This window comes from Xiphophorus couchianus, chromosome 15 (genome assembly GCF_001444195.1).
Source record: "Xiphophorus couchianus chromosome 15, X_couchianus-1.0, whole genome shotgun sequence".
In the NCBI taxonomy this organism is placed as follows: Eukaryota; Metazoa; Chordata; class Actinopteri; order Cyprinodontiformes; family Poeciliidae; genus Xiphophorus; species Xiphophorus couchianus.
The window spans coordinates 2,779,373-2,795,832 of NC_040242.1; the positions used below are offsets into that span (position 1 = coordinate 2,779,373).

Sequence of the window (16,460 nt, forward strand, 5' to 3'; positions counted from 1 at the left end):
TCAGAAAGTGATGTTGTGTTTATGGAAGTCGGAGAACGTCGGTAACTTAACCTCAACTGTAAGAATGAAACACATTATGCTCATTGAATTATAAAAGCTTTCTTACTTTAATAACTACAATAATAAAAAGGCAATTTACAGGGTTTTCAAACAAAAGACTTCCCCCCACATTTATTTTGTAGACTACATCCATTATTCGGTAGAAATGTTAATAATGAATGTAAGGCCTTGCAACATACAAATAACCGTCATATATTTCTTTATTTCGTAAATTTAAGTTATAGCAGTGGTCCAGATCAAAATGACAACTTGCATTATTTTGATATTGTTCAAGAAAAAAATTCTACATAAAAATGTCTGAGAGGTTTAAGGGAGAGTTTTATATATTTGTACCAGCTGGACTTGATGTTAAATCAAATCAGCTTTATTAATAAAGAACATACAACACAACCAGTTGACTCAGGTTTTACATATTAATGAGGTCTAAGTTTAGTATCAGTCAATTTATAGAAGTGTTTTATTAGATAAATAAACAAATTAATACTTTCCAGGCTCCATAATTGATAGGGCTGGAAAAAAAGAAAAAATTCTGATTTAAAATAAAATTATAGTCTGCTATAAAAACTGTTATCTTCATAATACAAAATGTATTTATTCCCACAGTTCTTATGCTTTTTTCCAATTCTTTTGGTCTTTTTCTTGTCAGAAACATTTCAGTTTCTCACTTGCTTGCTTGAAGAGCAAAGCAACTTGATGAAATTGACTGACTACAAATCAAAAAATGGTAATCAGAAATAACATTTGAATCAAATATTTTAACTTTTGTTTTATTTTTAAAAATCATGTAATAATAGAAAACAAAAATGTTTATGATAAATTTAAGACAAAAACATTATGGAATTCATTTTTTTTATTTTGTTTTTCATCTTCCCTCCAACTTTCTGAGTGTCCCACAGCGCTCCCTAGTGTTCCTCCATGTGGCCGCGGCCCTCACTTTGAAAAACACTGGTTTAGATTGTAGTTTATTGTATGATAATATGGCCTGCCTTAATTGCTGGATCATTTTATTATCGGTCTAAATTGATTTTTGATTTGGTAAGAAGGACTTTGAGTGAGATTTATATTAAGACTGATTGATTAGTGATCAGGAAATCAACGGTAAGATCAGGATTGACATCTCAAGAAAGCATAAAAACATTTGGTAAAATGTTTTTATTCATGCAAAGCAATTATAATTTTATACACATAAATCAATAGGGCCGATCTGTATTAAATGGTTATTTTTCGATCTAAATGAAATTGAAAACATACTTTAAGCCCTGTCTTAATTTTAACAAGGTGATTTAATCGGGGTTAAACAAAAAAAATAGGGTTAAGTTTATGCAGCATGACATGCATTTGATGGAACAATAGATATAAATGTAAGTCAGATTTTCTTGAGTTATTTGTGCCACTTGAGCAATTTGTTAAATATTTATTTTGAATGTAGATTTGATGTGTTTTTGTCCAATCACAGTGTGGAGAAGTGACGCTCGCGCCTGCTGACGCCTGTCCCATTAACTTCAGGTGTCCTGCGATCAGTCAGGCTCTGCAGAACAGCAGCAGCTTGCAGCTTCAGCGCGCTGAGCCTCACTCCTCAGTCCTGCTGCGGCTTTTTTTTCTACAGGATACAAGTCCAGCAAGATTTTTTTTTCTTTTAAAAGGAGAAAAAAAAAACTCACAGAAAGCAAAACAAAATTTGTTTTCTCTTGTGCTTCAGCGCTGCAATGAAGGAATTTACGGACTTGTCCTGAAGACTTGAAGATTCCCAGAATATGAGGTGTTGGCTGACTTTCTGCGTCGACTGAAAATCAGGGGAAATCGGATTCTCGTCTAAGGAGGAGGAAGAAATATTTTTACATTAAAAAAAATATAAGTCTGAACTTAGAAAAATGGATAATACTCCGACTAATTCAGAGAAATCCCATCTGATAGACGAGAAGAGCGCGAAGATGTATTCCTTAAAATTACAAAGGTGAGACAATAACTGAATATCCACAGAATAATTTCCAATTTTACACGCATTTTGTTGAAAAATATTTGCTTAAAATGTGAGACATGGTGAAAGAGTTATTTGACATTTAAAAAAAAAAACTTCATCCAAATCCACGCGCGTGGTTCGGAAATGTCCCGCAGCCTGGGCGTAACGTGCGCAGTTTGTTACTGTGCTGCATGTTCAGCGTGGCTGACGCGGGCTGTTTGATGTGAATGAGCAAATTCATTTCCATGCTTGACTTGTTTCTGGACAGCCTGTGACAAATGGCCCCGGGGGGCCAGTTCACTGAGCAGTGCTAAAAACTCATCATCTGTCGCTAGAGAGGGCGCGCGCTGCATGCGGCGGATCCGTGCACGTCCAGACCGCATGTCAGCCAGAACTGCAGGAGGGGGTTGCATGGAGCAAACCCACACTTTGCTTAAGATGTAAAGACACAAAGAAATAAAGAGGCGGGAGAAATTAAATGAGTTGACTTTGAAGATGAGAAGCGTCAGATTTGTTCTGCGCAAAATGAAATAGGGCCTAAAATTTTCAACATAACCGGAGAATATTCTGGAGATTTTAATTTAAATATGTTTATCTTTGAATGGGAAATACAAGTTTCGATCACTTTTCCTTACAGGCCTCATCTTGAGCCCGTTTCCATCATCTGATCAATAAATGTTTTATTTTGTTGGAAGTAAATCCTGCTCAGTTATTTCATGTTGCGGTTAACTTTTTTATTTCCCCAAAAACAAACTGTGTTACCCTAAAAAAAATAATAATACAAGGAGACCCTTCATTTTTTTCTGCAAGCACTGAGGCCCCCAAAAGAGGAATCAACTCTTGTTTGTCGACATCAAGCAGAGGTGCAGAGAGGTGGACAGTTGAGCATATGGCGCCGCTTTTGGAATTTCACGCACCATTTGCGCCATTCCTGCGCGCTTGCATGCGCCTTTACTGAGTCATCGCTTGTAGTTTTTGTTTAGTTAGGTGAAAAAGGTTCATGGGGCGACTAAAATACATACTTCAATAAGTCAAATATTTGCCTTTAATTGGTAGTGATCCTTAAATACCAATAGTTTTATTTATTTATTTTTTTAGATGTGGAAATGCGTTTAAGCTGTCCTATTTCGAAACAAACGTAAAATATTTGAGTCGGAATTCTGCTCATGATATTAAGAAAATCCTGGAAAATAAGGACAAAAATTATAAAGTAAAATTTTAATCGAGTTAATGTGTTTACATCAAGGCCCAGTTTGCAGAACAGAAAACTATTATGATATTTAGGTGGAAACGTTGCATCATTTTTATATTATGGCCACAATCTTATCAGGAATCAGAGACGTGAACAAGCTGTAAGGTTTTTATCAGGGGCGCTTCTAGAGAGTTTTTAAAGGGCCAGAGGGGCACTAACAACTTTAAGGTGGCACAACTGAACCAAAAGCCAGAGTTTTATTAGAAATATTATTATGGTGGGAGGATCAAATTTAGGTCTGATTAAATATAAAAATTATATATTTGAGCCAAAACCAGCTGAGATTATGAGTTAGCACATGCTATTTTAGCCTCTGCAAATTGTTTTCAAAATGATTCAGATAAATAAATCGATAATTTTTTTTCTACAATAAGTCACTTATATTTATGAAAACATATTGCAAACTGGCTTGTTTTTTGCTAAAATCTTTTGCTTTTTGATAGTGTTCATTTAGATCAACCAATGGTCATAATAGTCATTTTTCCAGCTTTAAAAACTGGAAAAAAATGGCAGACATTATTTTGCCACTGAAGAAAAAAGAAACATATTGACTTTTTCCTTAATACAAGATGTGTTACAGTATAAGTTTTTCGAGAATTGGAAATTTATTTAGCATAAGTTAGGCCTGACCCCTTGCTTTGTCTGACTAGTCGTCCAAAACCCAAAAATGTGTAGTTTATCGTTATAATTATTTAAGAAAGACAGAAAAACTTTGTGTTTTTCTGTAAATAAGTCTAACAGGAAAAAATGTGCTTTAATTAACACCATCTGTAAATTTTCTGGGCCTTCTGTATATGAAATTGTTATGAATATGAAATTAAAGAGAATTGCAGGTTGTTGCTGTTTAGACTCTAATTTGTCCTTGTAAATTAATTCATTAACATGAACTGTAAAAGAAACCAAAGTAAAAGAACCAATGTTTATCAGAAGGTTCAGTTTTTAACAACCAGCAACCAAAAATAAACCAGGGTTAGTATTTGTGTTGTTAGCATCTGTGTTGTTAGCATTTGTGTTGTTAGCATTTGTGTTGTTAAATAAGTATTTTTTGGTTTGTGTTTTGCCTTTTATTTGACTTTGCGTTCATTTTGGAGCAGAACTGATTATCAAAACCCAATAATGGTTCCAAGATGCATTTCATTTCAGAGAAAGGTTAGAGAAGTGTTAATAACACAGACTGGAGCAAAGGAAAACTTAACAGTTTTTTCTCTTTTCTCGGGTTTAAATGCACAAAGTTAAAACTTCTGAAAGCTTTGGTGGGGCTGGTCCCAAAACCAACCCTAGAAACTAAAACACATCTTAAGATGCAACCTTTCAAGTATCAAATGTGAATTCATAGATTTACAATCAGTAGCAGAAAGATTCTCATACCTAATTACAGCTGCTGTTTAAACTTTAAATACATCCTTTATGAATTATATACAAAATAGTTTAAATGAACGTTTATTATGAAAATCCTTTTCAGCTATCAATTAAAAATAAAGCAGCAACTAAAAAAACATGTCAATGTTCCATTTTTTAAATCTTCTTTCTGTGAGATTCTCATGTTTTTAATCTTTACAATCACATGGTTCTTTGGTAATTTAAGTAAACCCTGTAACTTATTAAATTACCATTTTCTAAATGAACAAAATGCAAACTAAAGTTTTTATCTTAGCATCCATCTGATACTGATACCAGCTTGGTATCAATATTATCAATATTTTGGATTGATCTGCCCACTTTCTAGCAATATCTATTCATTGCAATCCAATCCCAACTCAAGTCAACTAATTTAAATTTGTAATTTGACTTAATTCAAAAGGTCATTAACTTGTGAGTCAAGCTACAACTATATGTTCAACTTGTTGTGTTTTAAAAAAAGTTTTGGATACTTGTATTTAGTGTGAAACTGTTTGGCCATAGAACAAGACCATTGCTGACCATATATACTGTTTATCTTTTGATTCCTGTTTATTTATCTAATATCCAAATGATTTGAGACACAAACTAACAATATGTGACACTTAAAACACTTCAGTTTACCTAAATGTGCCTCTGAAAAGACGTAAAACCATTGAATATCGAACAGGCTTCTCCCACTCTGCTTCTTGGTTGTAAAAAAGTGATGCTTGGTAAATTCTGGTTCTGGTTCTGACCACTCTGCAGAATCCTGCAGGCTTTGCCAGTGCTGCCTCACTGCAGCTGCAAAATACCAAAGTGCAAGTTATGCAACGACACAACAGCAGACATGTAAAGTTATATACAGCTCAATAAAAAAGAATTTACCCTCCTCTGTTTTTGACTGAATATATCAGATCATCAAGCAGAATTTAACAAAAGACAAATAGTCTACATAACAAATACAAAGAGTTGTTTTCAAGTTATTTAATTTATTGATGTGAAAAAACTATCCACAGCAATTAAACCTTTCTTAAATTAAGTTTCCTCTGGTAGTTCAACAATTTGGAGGTTGGAGGGCCTCCATGCCATTCCCCTAATCTTTAGCTACAAGTCATACTTTTCTATTCACTTAAAGTCAGGACTCTGGTTGGACTGCTCAAAAATATTAACATTACTTCCAGTCAGAAGAAGCATGTTGTAAAATTAAAATATTAATTTAAACCAGAATCTGCTAAGCGTATAAATAACCACAAAAGATTCTGTCTCTTTAAATAAAACAATAACTCTGTAGGAAGATAAGCATGCTAATTAGATCACATTTTCCTCAAAACAAATTTGCAAAACAGAGTGCTATGTGCTTGAAAAATCATCCATATGTAAAAAATAATTTAAATAAATCCAACATCCTATCAAGTGGAGCTCAGTGTGTGTTTATGGAGTGTGTGTTTTCTTGTCCCGTGGGTGTTATTGAACAGAATCTGTTTTCTGCTTGACTAGTTCTTTTCATTCAGGACATCCCCTGATAGGAGTGTGTGTGTGATAAAGGGAAATCATGCAAAGCTTGCACTGATAACGTGGAGTGTGTGAATTAAAGTGTGTGTGTGGTTATCTCAAGTCAGGCCAAATTAGTTTTTTTCCACCTCATTAGCGACATCATTGCACCTCCATCACTGGTAGGACCAGCAACCAGAGTTTGTGTGTCTGTGCAATGGAGGAGTGTGTATATATATATATATATATATATATATATATAGATAAGATATATATATATATACATATATATATACAGAAGAGATTAATCTCAGAATTCTTGCTTTTGTTTTTTACAAAATTTTGACTTGTTCTCTCATAATTCAGATTTTAATCTCAGCTGAATGCAGTTGATTGCATTAGATTTTATTTAGAAGTATCAATGAAAGAGGGTGACACGTAAGACACACTTTTCAGATATTTGTTTGTAAAGAAGCTTAAATTTTTTTTATATTGTTTACAAACTTTGCAACATAGTAAAATCTGACAAAGTTTAATCAGTATAATTAATAATATAAAGTAGCAAAACCAAGATGAGGAAACATAAAAGAGAAGATAAGATAAGATTTATTTGTCATTGTCATCAACAGATTACAGATTGAGATTTGCTCGACTCGAGTTAAGATGCAGGTTATGTGTATATTCATAATATACAAAGATAAAGAAATAAATAGTACAAAATGAGAAATAAATAACATCAGAAGATGGTTGCAGCGCCTGGAGGTGTCGCAACAGAATTTACATTTTTAACAAAGTGGTGTCAAGAGCAGAAGTTCTTATGCCTTTGAATTTAGTGCCATGATTGCCATCGGGTAAAAACTGTTTTTTAGGCGATTTGTCCTGGTTTTTATTGCTCTGTATGTCTTGTCTGATGGCAGCAGCTGGAAGAGACCATGGCCAGGGTGTGAAGAGTCATTTAAAATGTCCAAAACTTTCTCGTGGAGCCTGGAAGTGTAAATCTGTTCCAAAGTGGGGAGGGGGCAGCCTATGGTTCTCTCTGCTGCCCTAACAACCCTCTGAAGCGCCTTCTTGTCCGTGGATGTGCTGCTGCCGTACCAGACACACAGACCGTACGTGAGCAACTTGCAAATTGTTCAAAATGTGTCATTCAGAAAATTGGCAGAAGCTCTAAGACATAAACTAACTGGAATAAATGTGAATTCATTTGAATGTTTGGTGCAACTCTTAGATTTTCTGTCTGCAGATTTTTTTCAATCAGTCTTAAATGTATTCCCAGCTTGGTGGTATTAATTTCCTGAGTGTGTGTGCTAATTTTATTCAGAAAAACAAACTCTGTGAGCGTTTGCTATTATTCCAGGCCAACATCAGTCGATTTGACCCGTTTCCTCCCTGAATTACATTCACCATTCATTCATCTGAGTAAACATTGATTGCAGAAGATTCTGTCGGGTTTCCAGTTTGAAATCCATTGTAGCTCTTCTAAATGATACTCCTGTCTGCTGCAACATTTACTCAAGAAAATCAATGGTGTCGACACCTAACACACTGTAGATTTGCTGCCATTACAGGACAAACACATTATAACAAAGGTTGGTACAGGTTCACTGTGATAAACTGATGTTTTCCAAACCTTTTCTAAAAACAAAACCATATAGACAAACAGCTTTGACTCTGTTTCTGCATCCTTTTAGCTCCTTTGCAGACTCCAAAGAGCACTACCAAGACTTCCCTTTAAAAAACGGAGGAATGTCCGGTGCTACGGAGCTGAAGCGGCACGTCGGTGCACACTGCCATTTACCCAAAACTCTGGTTGGCGAGGAAAGTGGTGACAAGCTGCTGGCCAAGAAGAAACTCTACATCGCTTCTGCAGTCTGCCTCGTCTTCATGATCGGAGAGGTCATCGGTAAAAAGTTTACAATTTCAGAAACTACATTGAAAGATTTTGATGAAAATGTAGCAATTTTGATGCCTAAATAATTAGGTGTGTAACTTTTTAATTTTTAATTTAAGCTAAGGTATATTTAAATACATGATACATATTTTTAGAGAAGTCACTTTTTGTTGAAAATTAAATAATTTCGGTGTCCAAATAATCACGTATATAAATGTTAAGATTTTATTTAGTTTTTAAGACATATTTATACAAAAAATAGAAATAGGTTTACTTTAATTCATTTTGTTTTCTTTTTAGTAAAAAAAAAATCTGACTTTACTTACTAGCTTGACTTTACTAGCTCACAAATAGTGGAGGTTCTTCTCCAATAAAAACACAGCAGACGAAAATCTTCTTTCCCTGAAAGCTGGATTGGTCCTGACAGCCTCCCAGTGGAAACCCAGTGCAGTAATAGCTTCTGGAGTCCAGAAACACTTTGCTGTTTCATAATCTTGGTTTAGATCTTTGTAATCTAACAAAAAGAACTTGTCCTGACAGACAGGTAATTGGTTGAGCTTCACTGGTTTCCTGGTTTTGCTCCATCTGGCCTGGTGTTGTTTCAATTACAGCTGGCTGTGGCTGTTTTTGTTTGTTTCTATGTGTGTTAGCAGCTGTGTGTTAGTAACCAAACAGGATAAAGTGTCTTTGAATATGACTGGAAATAGCATTTTCTCTGTAAAATAAAATACAAAATGCTTTTACAGATGCATCAAATCCATGCCATAATTTTCTGCACACCAGGTCCCACTTAAATCTGGGAGTACAAGTTTGATTTACAAAAGGAAACGGCTTCCGATCATCTTTATTTTGTGCACAAACTGTTCAGTGCATTAGATTCTGTGTAAGGACACACATTTTATTAATATGAACTAAATGTTCATATTAATATGCACATATTGTGTGACAAAATGAGAAAAATACATATTTTAAAGGTGATAGCATGTGCAATACTGTAAAAAGTTAACTTTGTTGTTAAGTGTGTAAACTGGCTGACATTCCTTTGCTGACTGCTGAAACATTCAAAATGACTTGCAATAAAAGAGTAAAACCTGAGGCTACATCCTAATTATGAAGCTCTTAAACTGCATGTTTAATCACCAAAGGAAGCCGTTGTTTAAAGTTTCGTTTGTTACTCAGGATTCTGTCAAGCATCTACAGGCTGAGTTTGTTTCAAACAGGAGGCTACCTGGCTCACAGCCTGGCCATCATGACCGATGCAGCCCACCTGCTCACCGACTTTGGGAGCATGATGGTGAGCCTGTTCTCCCTGTGGATCTCCTCCAGACCGCCCACCAAAACCATGACCTTTGGCTGGCACAGATCAGGTCAGAATAATCTTTAATAGCTTTAAAAAAAAAATAATTTCATTGGAAATGGAGATGATGATGATTTTGACACACAATAGGTGATAAGAATAAGAATAAAGAGTGGAAGCAAAAAATACAACCGTAGGATTAAGTGCTGCTTTAGATATTAATGTAAAAATAAATACAGTTGATATTCTTGAACTTTGAAAGAGGACTTACTTTATACATTTTGCAAAATATGCAAAATTCACATTTTGCACATTTTTGTGCTTCCATTTGTGTATCTACCGCTTCTAAAAACATCTTTTTGGCATCTTTTACTTAACATTTTTAGTGTCTGGAAAATGAGGCATTTCCGGAACTGCCTGTTACCTGGCAACCAAGGCAAAACTCTGCCTGTTACCTAGCAACCAATGTAGAACACTGGCATGTTTCGTGCCTGAATTTGCTGTACAATGGAAGCTGTAAAAGACAATTGTTTTGTTGTTGACTTACCAACCAGAAATAACTCGCTGCATTCTTGTTGGTTGTGCAGGAGGCTCTTTTTCTGCTTTTCAAAGATGTACGGTTTTATAATTGCGCATCTGTTTGCAGCCATTTTAAACGTGTTGAGTTCCTGTTGAAGGAAGCATAACAGGTCACATTTAAATTAATTTACAGTATATTCCAGATTTTCCGTCTGAGGCAGACGCTTGCTGATCTGTAAAGTTTTGGGTTTTTGTGCAGTGAAGTGATCGGTTCCCGGTTCTGCTCTCCTCACAGAAATCCTGGGAGCGTTCATCTCCGTCATGTCCATCTGGATCGTTACAGGAGTGCTCGTCTACTTAGCCATCGAAAGGATTGTACGCAACGACTATGAGATCGAGGGCCATGTAATGCTGGTCACTTCTGGATTCGCCGTCATTGTAAATATTGTGTAAGTACTTGGTTGTTTAATAGCTTTAAGCCAAATATATTTTAAAAAACTGTTAAAACGTCACAAAATTCAGTTTTTTGTCTGTCTGCAGCTAATTGATTAATAGGAAGCAATTGAGTTTGTACATTTTTGTTTAATTTATTGTTTGTTTAAGTAATAATTTATACAATTTCAACAAAACAGACTATCTTCAGGACATTTTAATATAACAAATTTTCTCATAAAAATAACATAAAATCCAAACCATTTCTTACTTTTCATTATATTTTAACTTAATTTGGAAGATCACCGTATTTTTAAAATAAACCCATCCAGTTGGTTTGATCTTGTTCAGGGTGAGCATTTTAAATGGTTTATAACTTTCACTAATATGCATTTTTCAAGACAGATATTCAAATTTTGATGGATAGTTAATGAGGATTACATTCCACTTCTATATATCAGCATGATGGTTATTTAGTATAATGTCTACAGAACTATAATACTCCAATAAGTTTTTTTTCTCCAAAAAGTTACCAAAGTAAATTCAATTAAGTAAATGTAACTAGTTACAACCCAACTGTGGAACTAAATAGCCTTTTGTCCACCACATCTCTTCACTGCAAAAGTAATAAATAAACCGAATTGCAGCTGAATTAGACATGATTTCACTAACAGCAGATTTTTCTGTGTTTCTGCAGTATGGCCTACATCCTTCACCACTCCACCACCCTCCACCCTCATGGCAGAGGTTATCAGCAGATCGACGAGGACGGTCAGAGCCCCGTCAGTCATGGCCACTCCCACGCGCTCCTCGGTAGCCATGGCAACACGAGCGTCCGTGCCGCGTTCATCCACGTGCTTGGCGACCTGCTGCAGAGCATCGGCGTCACGGTGGCAGCGACCGTCATCTACTTTCGGGTCAGATGTAGATTCTTGTTAGGGTGAGACTGAAACGTCAGTTTGACCCTGTCGGCTCTTTAAAACATTTCCTTGGGATTTAAATTAAAGTTTCATGCATTAAAAGTTAATATTGTGCAAAAGATGTATAGTATTGCAACAAATTAGATGTTATGTGGCAAGAAAACAGCATGGAAAATCTCCAGAGCAGTATTTGTTTTTCTTTTCTTGCCTTCAGCGTGTTAATATCTAACGTCAGCAGGAAACGCCATCTGATGCGTTTTTCCTTTTTCTTTTTGTTCTCTCAGCCGGAATATAAAGTTGCAGATCCCATCTGTACATTCCTGTTCTCTATCTTCGTCCTTTTCACCACCCTCACCATCCTCAGGGATGTCTTCAGGATACTCATGGAAGGTAGAGGAACATGTTAGGAGACATAATCGCTTTTGAATTAGGAGACTAGACTGTCTGACTAAGTACCTGTCACATTTTTCTAGCCTTTAAAAATCCGAAGATGTATTTTTTTTTATGTCACTAAAAGCGATAAATTAAGACAAAGCAAAAGGTTAACAAAACAGAAAAAGCAACTGAAAAGCAATTTTTTTAAAAGACTTATTAATTGGACAATCTTTCAACTTTGGCAACTTATGTACAACATTTTCTACTCAACTAAGAAAATCTTGTGTTTGTATTTCTGGTCATTCTAGTCTTTTAAGTTTGATTTCTGTCTATCTTTCTGTTATTTATCAGTAGACTCTTCCTGAGTTCTATTAATTAAAACCTATTTTAATTAATTGCATTCTATCTTTTTTCTGCGTTTGCGTCCTCAGTAATGACATTATAAAACAATATTAAAGAAACTAAGCGAAGCAGCATTAAGCAGCTGCACGTTAATGTAGGACAAAGCCTCAGCAGATGGTCAGATCCTGAGGAAGCAGTTAGACTGAAAATGTCTTCACACGTCGCTAAACCTTAAGACAAATAATCTAAAAGTTGATACTTCAACAAGAGCATGCTGATGGTGCTGCAGTCAATTCAACAATAAAAAAAACAAATCTTGCAGTACACCGACTGTGAACAGTAGCCTGGTCTATGCGGTGAGGGAATCGCAGTAATTAGGAGTCTGCTGTTTTTCAGGATCGCCTAAAGGAATCGAGTTCAACTCTGTGAAGGAAATGCTGCTGACTGTGAAAGCTGTGAAGTCTGTTCACTCTTTACACCTGTGGGCCCTGACTCTGGGACAGTCGCTGGTTTCTGTTCATCTGGCAATAGGTAGCAGAACACAGAACAAACACATGAAAGTGAAACTAAAAGGAGAGAAATACGAATTTAAAGGGTTGGGAATATTGGGACTAATCAAAAACATGTATTATTTTTAACACACTTCTGACACAAAGTACATGCACATCATTGCGAGACATGTACAACGGCGTACAAGAGCCACCGTAAATGGACAAAAAGGTATAGATTTCTGTCAAAACAATCAGAAATTTCTGATATTAATCTCAAAAATTGTCTAGACAAAACAAGAAAATATCTGAGCTTCTAAAGCTGGAAATGTGTGAGAAAAAAAATCAGAAACTTTGAGATTAATCTCAGAAATAATTCCTTAAAATGAAATAATATTCAGTATCTTTTCACACTAACCAGTCCCTCCAGAATTTCTTTTGTGATTTTTTGCAATAAAAATCACTAATTTTGAGGATAATTTAGAAATATTTGCAAAAAAAAATCACACTTGTTTGATGGTTAATGGGACTTTTTGTTACGATGGCATATTAGGGCAATTGCATATAGGAATTAAAAAGGGAGGAGTCAATTTCCACTGAAAACTCACATTCTTATATTAATTTCAGAAAACTTTCTAGAAAAAACAAGGAGTTTCAAAAGTCTGAAAGTTTTGACTTTTGGAATTTTTTGAAATTTTCAAAAGTAATTAAATGAAAACATTTTGACTTTTGAAACTCAGAAATTTCTTTGCTTTTTCTAGAAAATTCCTGAGATGAATTATTGACAAATAGGACATTATTTCTATCTACAATGTCCCTAATACACTGTCAGAGACACAAGTAAAATATTCTCACTGTTTCCGTTTCTCCATCAGAGGAAGTCGCCGACACTCAGTCGGTGCTTCAGGAGGCCACAGAGCTGCTCTCCAACAAGTTTGGTTTCCAGAACATCACCGTCCAGGTAGAGCTTCACTCTGAAGAGATGAGCCACTGCTCCCAGTGCCAGGACCCCAGGGACTGACATCCAGACTCGAATCAACTGGAAGGAACCCAAACGGACTCGGAACGACTCAAAGACACGCTCACAACATTTTCCACAGGTCGGGCTTCACTGCTGACAGTTGTGCCACATTCATCATGCAGCTTCCTGGTGAAGGAATTGAACCGGCTTTTTTTTTTGGCAGATCAATGTGTTGAACAGAAAGTTACAAGAAATTGGACATCAAACTCATCCATGTGTTTGTAAAAGCATGCAGATCATGGTGATGGGGCTCCATGCTAACGTTGAAGGGCAGTGCTAAAGCTTATAGCTTCACAAAAGATGTGATGCATTTGCTTTTCACCTCATTAAAAAACAACAGTGGTGGGCGCAGCTAACTAAAAATACGCTAACCCTAAAGCAAAAATGCTACCAAAACATTGTTTAGCAGAAGCTAATGAGAAAGCGCTAAACTTAACTGCTGCGTAAACAGTCTTCACTCACTAACTAAACTAACCTAAAACTTCAACACATGTGTCAATTATTCAACTGAAAGTTTACAAAAAATTAGTGCTTTAGAATTTATTCCCAAAAAATTTATTTAGCAGAAACTAAGTGTGCTAAATATTTTCAAAGTTAGCAAAAATGCTAAAGAGCTAAACAAAAAAACTATTATTAGTGCTTTCGTTAATTAGCATAAGTGTGCCCACCACTGCAAAACACTAATAATAAAGCATAGAAAGCATGCTTGCTCAAAATATCCCACAAGAAAAAAGAATTAGTAGAAAGAAAACAGTGAATAATTTTAACTAGCTGAGCTGTATGCATCGATTTAAAGTAAAGAATCGACAGCTTTTATTGCATAAATCTACAAAAAACAACCTGTTAGTGTGAGAAACAGAATGTATTTTATCAAATATATACAAATGTATGTAGTTCTTATGATTGTCACTTTTCCACTGCCAACTCTGCAGACACAATGTTCTCGTCAATGGAAATCACTGCCTGATGATATTTATACACCATAGATTGTTGGATTGGAGGTACCACTAATTTCCAGACTTTGATATGACATTAGTACTTTTTTCCTTTGCTTTGAATCATTGTAATAAGCTTTTATTGTTCCAGAAAAATAAAACCCAGGAGATCTGCTTGTTCATTAGTAAAACCTGCTCTCAAATTTTGGAGAACACAGTGAAAAATATCTTTAGACGGTTTGTACTGATATTTTATTATCTACGTACGTAGTTCCAACAGAAGCCATACGAAGTGCTGATTCCAAAGGTTATTTTTTTAATAGAGAGCAAAGTAGAGTAAAGAAATAATTAGAAATAGAAAAGTTATTGGCAAAATAAACTCGTAACCAGAAGATGAACCTAAAACGTTATTCATCGCATTGAGCATCTGATGACAGATTTACTCTGAATTAATTTGAATTTGATGTTTGAACACCAAGAGTCATCTACAAACAATAATGTCATCATGTCTGGTTTTGCCTGCTTTCTGCTGCAGATTGGACAAAATTTGCAAAGTCAAAAATCAATTTCAAAACTCATAAATGTTTATTTACATTTGGCATTGAAATGGCAGTGACCAAAAATGCATCCAAAGTTTCTGTTAATGAGGAAGAAAAGCTTAAATCTGCTTATTGCTTACATGTGGTTGGTACCATATAAATAAAGATACCTTCCTGAGATCAATCACTGTGAATACTATCTATTTGAGGAAACTTTGCATATATGCACAGCTGTAACCATAGAACCAGTCCTTGGTCCCCAGTTTTTGCTAAGAGCATAGTTTTTTGGGCAATCATCACAGAATGTGTGTAAAAAAATTTAATATAAAGATTTTTATATAAACTATCCATTATTTAGAGAAGTGATGATCCCTTCTCTAAATCCCTCTCTAAGTTCCTAAATGTCTTTTTAGCCTAATATTTTAAGAAATTTGATCTCTAGTACTTCTTAACATCTAAAATATAACAGTTCAGGAGAGATTATAAGCTAATTTAGGTTATTTTAGTGGCAATTTGTAATCTATTTGGTTCAAATTTGACAATTAATTAAGTTACAGCAATGAAAAGTTTAAAAGCCTGATATTTACTAATACTCTGGAGTTCATTGAAGTATAAAAGGAAAGGAGGGAAAACTGAAGAAGAATCAAAAAAGAATGGATTCTGTCAAAAAACTCCAAAAGGTTATGACTAAACTCAGAAATTTGTTAGAAAAAAATAAGAAAATTTCTGACTTTAAAAAGACAAAGATTTGCAGAAAAAAAAGAAATTCTGAGATTAAGTTCAGAAATTTTCTAGAAAAACAAGATTTCTGAGTTTGAGAAGTTGAAATCTTTGACTTTTCAAACTTAGAAATTTCCTTGTTTTTTCTGCAAAAAAATCATAATCTGATTTATGATTTTCTTCTTTTTCATTTTTTCAAACTGAGAAATGTCCTTGTTCTTTTCTGTCAAATTTTGTAGGTTTTTTTGACAGAAACTTACTGCTCCTTTTTTGTTTTTGTCTGTCCTGATACGCTGTGGTAGCATCCAGTCGGCTCCCAGGTCGGAGGGCAGAAATGATTTAGTTCTGCAAACGGACAATTAATTTCAGCTTCACACCAACATTCATCTCAGCCATCGCTCATCGCTCCAGCATTCATCCATCTACAAAATGCTCCTTCATCCTGTGAGCTTTTATCTGCTCTTTGTCTCTGCAACTCACTATGTTTGTCACTTCATATGTAACTAGTTCTGTGAAGGAGGAGCAGAACGGGGAACTCTGAATGCCTTATCTTCCTCCACGTTTCCTGCGTTTTTTAATCCAAGAAATGATTAATGCAGTGGTTTTGATCTTGAGAGAAAATAATAAAATTGGTACAATTTTCATTGTAGTTGTGACAAAGTTGAAAGAGTTTTACTAGTTTGTTGTAACACAGAGACACAACAATAGTCTAAATAGACCCAAGTAGGAATTGTATAAATTTTGATAAATTTATCCTGACGTATAAATCAAACAGCTCGGCAGGACTGTTGCATCAAACACATTTTGAAGTATCGCATCGGATAAAAGTTGATCAAAG

The 16,460-nt window shown here is 35.1% G+C and overlaps 1 protein-coding gene across 1 annotated transcript; it reads left to right on the plus strand.

Moving 5' to 3' along the window:
- The first annotated feature begins 1,602 nt into the window (after positions 1–1,602).
- slc30a2 (solute carrier family 30 member 2) lies at positions 1,603–15,617 on the plus strand. The gene is made up of 8 exons (XM_028039627.1): positions 1,603–2,014; positions 7,835–8,046; positions 9,255–9,401; positions 10,146–10,299; positions 10,980–11,199; positions 11,487–11,592; positions 12,316–12,450; positions 13,283–15,617. The coding sequence occupies exons 1-8, from the start codon at positions 1,932–1,934 to the stop codon at positions 13,426–13,428; spliced, it is 1,203 nt and encodes a 400-aa protein (XP_027895428.1). The 5' UTR covers positions 1,603–1,931; the 3' UTR covers positions 13,429–15,617.
- Positions 15,618–16,460: the final 843 nt, after the last annotated feature.

Bases quoted from the DNA above. Each gene is read 5' to 3' on its own strand.
- slc30a2 (XM_028039627.1), top strand. From the start codon at position 1,932: ATGGATAATACTCCGACTAATTCAGAGAAATCCCATCTGATAGACGAG. The intron at 8,047-9,254 runs GTAAAAAGTTTA...TGTTTCAAACAG, and splicing joins CATGATCGGAGAGGTCATCG to GAGGCTACCTGGCTCACAGC. The intron at 11,200-11,486 runs GTCAGATGTAGA...TTGTTCTCTCAG, and splicing joins CGACCGTCATCTACTTTCGG to CCGGAATATAAAGTTGCAGA.